We start from the raw sequence: 4,100 nt of genomic DNA, 5'->3' as shown, positions 1-4,100 counted from the left end.
TGAAAGCGCGTCTAAATCTGTTCAATTTTGTAACTCTGAAGTTGATCGAGAAACGTACTCCTTGTGCTCCGTTCTAATCTGTTAAAATTAGAGAAGATGATAAGGTGAAGTTTATTTTGAGTATCGAAGTTACAATTTCAACATTGATAAACCCAATGTTAAGTTTCACTCCTTAATTGATACTAAAATCGAACTTTTGAGAAGCTGTATTGATTTCAGATTTGCATTTCTAGGTTTAAAAACCAGAAACCAGTCCACATTCAAAATGATTTGGATTAGACGTTAGAAGTGTGAAGATTACCAGAGAGAGCAGGAAACCAAAGCCGTATATACACAAGAAAGCCAGCACCATTGGAGAAAAGAATGTGCTCATTTTTGACCTTGGTGCTGTTTTCACCATGGATCTGATGGATGTTAATTGTTGATGATTTAGTGATGCATTTGTGCAAGATGACATGAAGCACTTGGAAGAAGGTGTTTTCGCCATGGAACTGGGTGATGTTGATTGTTGATGATACGTGCAACAACAGGAGGAGACCCAAATGGATTTGAGTGGGAAATGAGAATTTGGGTTGTTTTAAAAGACGGTCTGTAGATGGAAGAGAGAAAGCAATTGGAGAGTATGAAAAAGTGTCGATGATGATAAAGTGGTGAGCAGACAGGGGAAAAAGGGTGAAGAAAGCAAAAAAAGAGAAGATGACTACTATTGGGTATTAACAAATGTCTATGTGGCAAAGGGGTAACCGGGTGATCCCTTCGTTTTGTCCAAAAGGACGTAATCAACCAAACAAAAACAACTTCCTTCCCTCATAAAGCAACAAAAATACGGACCAAATAGACCAACCCTAAAAAGTTCGTAAGACATTTGTGTCATTTACCCTTTCAATTAATCATGTGTAAAACAAATTGTTCTTCAATGGAGTAACCAACTACTATACAAACTCTTTAATTTTTACACTCTTTTTTATATATTTGACTTGGATCAAAGAGGCAACTTCTCCTTTACTACCCTCTCCAAATTTTCCCACAATTTGGGTTCATTGTAATCCTTGATAACAAGGGTTGCCCCAGCATCAAGTAGCATTTTTTCAGGGTTTCTAGTAGCCATGCCAACTGCCGCCATCCCAGCTCCATTAGCTGCTTTAATCCCAGAAACAGAATCCTTTTCAAGAAAAACAAAACCTCATTATCAACCATATCGTTCAAGATCCAATAAGTTTGAATTTCTTTAACTAAATGCAAAAGAACAAATGCATCTAAGGGCGTAAAACTATACCTCAAACACAAACGTATGATTTGGGGCAACTTTAAGTGCATTTAGAGCTTTGAGGTAAGGATCAGGAAAAGGTTTTGGTCTTGCACATTCTTCAGCTAAAACAATAACTTCAAAGAAATCTTGAAGGTTAAGCATTGAGATTAATAATTCAGCGTTTGATCTTGGGGCGTTTGTTACAGCAGCCCGTTTTAGGCCCAGATCTTCTACCCATTTGCATAAATTTTCAAGCCCGCTTATTGGTTCCAATTGTTCGGCTGCCAATCTGTTTATTCATCATAAAACAATGTTATATTTACACAGTATATGATATGATATAAAATTTAGTACTGTATTTGACATGTATTAACTGAGACACTATATAGTTTGAAAATAATTCAATTCATACAATAGTCATCACATAAATAGGAAGAATATGTTATTGTGTATATTTAAGCTTTAGAAGTAATATGTGTGACCTCAAAAGTCAACGTGAGAGAAATTACCTTCGAAACAAAGCTTCCTTATCAACCATGAAATTCATGGCTTTTTCGAACTCCCAATCTGGGAGAAGAACACGACAAAGCTCTTCGTTATGCTTCCCACTAATGTTATTTATGAAGAAATCCTCATCGATGGGTGATCCGTCATTAAATCCTATCTACCAAATGAAATCAAACGCCCTCTAAGAGATTAAAATCACGAAAATCAAACTGTCAAAGAGACTACCTCTTGTAGCATATCACGAAAGGCGTAGAAATGGAGAGGATCGGAGTCACAGAGAGTTCCATCAATGTCGAAAAGTATTGCTTCGAGAGGAGCGACGAAAGATAAAGAAGAATTGCTGCGTGAAGAATCAACACAGATGCAATCAAGGGTCTATTCATTTCATACTTTCAATTTCTTTTCCCATTTTATGTATTCATAAAAATGAAACATCAAAATCGAACCGAAATGGAACAAAATCATCTAAAATAACACAGCTGCAATTAAATCTTGCCATTTGCGAATGGAAACTATGGGTGATATCAAGAAACTTTAACAATTTCACGAATGAATGTCACTTCCAAGTATATTCATCAATGGATGCTTGTTTTGAGAGATTGGGTGTAATTTGTGAAGAAAAGTACCTGTTGATTGGGTAAGAACTTGATGAAGCGGAGAACCCAAATGGGATTGTTGAAGAAAAATTGGGGAAATATGGCTTCGTTCGTAAAATTGGATTATTGGGGAAGGGATGAAGGGATGTAGCGAGTGCTGGCATCGTTCTTGCCCAAAATGCGAAGCTCCACGCTTTCAATTCACGCAGCTTTTTAGAGCTGTGTTGTTGAGTTGTTCCCTTGTTGTTAGGATACAATTTAGGTGCTGATACGAAGGAATCGTAGCCAACCACGCTATTTTGGATTATACCTTGGATCTTGGGGATTCTTTTCTAATTTCTGCTCTTTCTATTTATGATTCGTTCAATTAAAACAAAATTTTGCACCAATAGAGCGTTTTCTGTTTTACTGTGTTTTAACGACAAAATAAAAATATATTTTATTTTAAAACACAAAAATATATATATATATATATATATATATTTTTGTATCTACGATAATTATTTAACTGTGTATTAGATTATTAGTATTTAAAACTGTATACATAGGCTTAGTAGAAATTTTTTTAATTGACACTATTGATACATCTTTTATCAGGTGATCACCATAAATATGGGCCAGGACTCATTGTTTGGAATTTAAATACTTCAAACAAAATGGATTCAAATATCACAAATATCAACGGTTTTGATTCCTTAACAAAAAAAAAGTGACTAATTTTAAGTGTCCCTAGTCAATGATGTTCATATATAACACCTTTAGATAGAGATTTAAATTTGCGTCTACGGACGTGTTTGACAAAAGTAGCCGTTAGCTGGAAGTGGGTAGCGGGTAGCTGGTAACAGGTAACGGGTAATAGGAAACTATAACTTTTATTTGTTATATGAGTGTTTGACAAAAATAGTTGAAAACTTTTGAAATATATAAAATTACATAAAAGGACAATTGATTAAAAATAAATAAATATATAAATATATTTTTAAGGGTAATTATGAAAATTGATTTAAAAAGTTCAGTAGCATTTTGTTAAATGCTACATGAAATAGCTTTTAGATTTAGAATGTTTTGTTTAAACTAAAAGCTAAACACTCGTACTACCAAACGAAGTTTTTTGTTTAAACTAAAACGTTTTGTCAAAAGCTAAAAGCTAGAAGCTCTCAAATGCTTCAAAAAGCTCCGTACCAAACACGCCCTACAATGTGTTAGAACTTGACTAACTTATCAACAAAATCAAATAATTTTAAATTGGGATTTGAATTTGAGTCTTCAATATTATGTGGCCCCAGCAGCTATTTTGTAATATTTTTAAGCAAATAATCATCCCTCAAGAGAACATCCCTTGTTTTTTTAATGAAATTTCATAATAATAATAATAATTATTAATATGTATGACCAAAAATTATATATTTTTAATTGATAGAAACATTTTTGTGTTAATAATTGTGGTTTAACTATGAAATTGGCCATCTTGATAACACACGTATTCGTGTTTGTAATTTGTTTGAAGTTAAATAGCTCATCAAATTTGTTGGCAATGTATATTAATTAATCTTTAACTAATACATACAATTTGTTGAAATATTATTACTTTATATTCTAAAATTCACAATTAATAAAATTATAAAATTATCCGTTTTCAGTTTTGTTCTCTTAATAAAAAATTCAGTAGTTATTTTTTCCTCTTAAAAAAAAAAAAAAAAACCTTCATTTCCTAACGTTTTTTGTTCTGTCCCACCAAAACACGATGT

At 33.0% G+C, this 4,100-nt stretch overlaps 1 protein-coding gene across 1 annotated transcript; it reads right to left on the bottom strand.

The window, feature by feature from the left end:
* Positions 1 to 846: 846 nt before the first annotated feature.
* LOC145101699 (haloacid dehalogenase-like hydrolase domain-containing protein Sgpp) lies at positions 847 to 2,668 on the bottom strand. The gene is made up of 5 exons (XM_079038969.1): positions 2,383 to 2,668; positions 1,982 to 2,096; positions 1,759 to 1,913; positions 1,277 to 1,538; positions 847 to 1,162 (listed from the first exon to the last, which is right to left on the bottom strand). The coding sequence occupies exons 1-5, from the start codon at positions 2,514 to 2,516 to the stop codon at positions 983 to 985; spliced, it is 846 nt and encodes a 281-aa protein (XP_078895095.1). The 5' UTR covers positions 2,517 to 2,668; the 3' UTR covers positions 847 to 982.
* Between the last annotated feature and the right edge of the window lie 1,432 nt (positions 2,669 to 4,100).

Source organism: Lactuca serriola, chromosome 4 (genome assembly GCF_051521515.1).
Source record: "Lactuca serriola cultivar US96UC23 chromosome 4, Lser_US96UC23_V15, whole genome shotgun sequence".
In the NCBI taxonomy this organism is placed as follows: Eukaryota; Viridiplantae; Streptophyta; class Magnoliopsida; order Asterales; family Asteraceae; genus Lactuca; species Lactuca serriola.
Note: the sequence above shows the minus strand (reverse complement) of the source record. Positions and strands in the feature narration are given on the sequence as shown.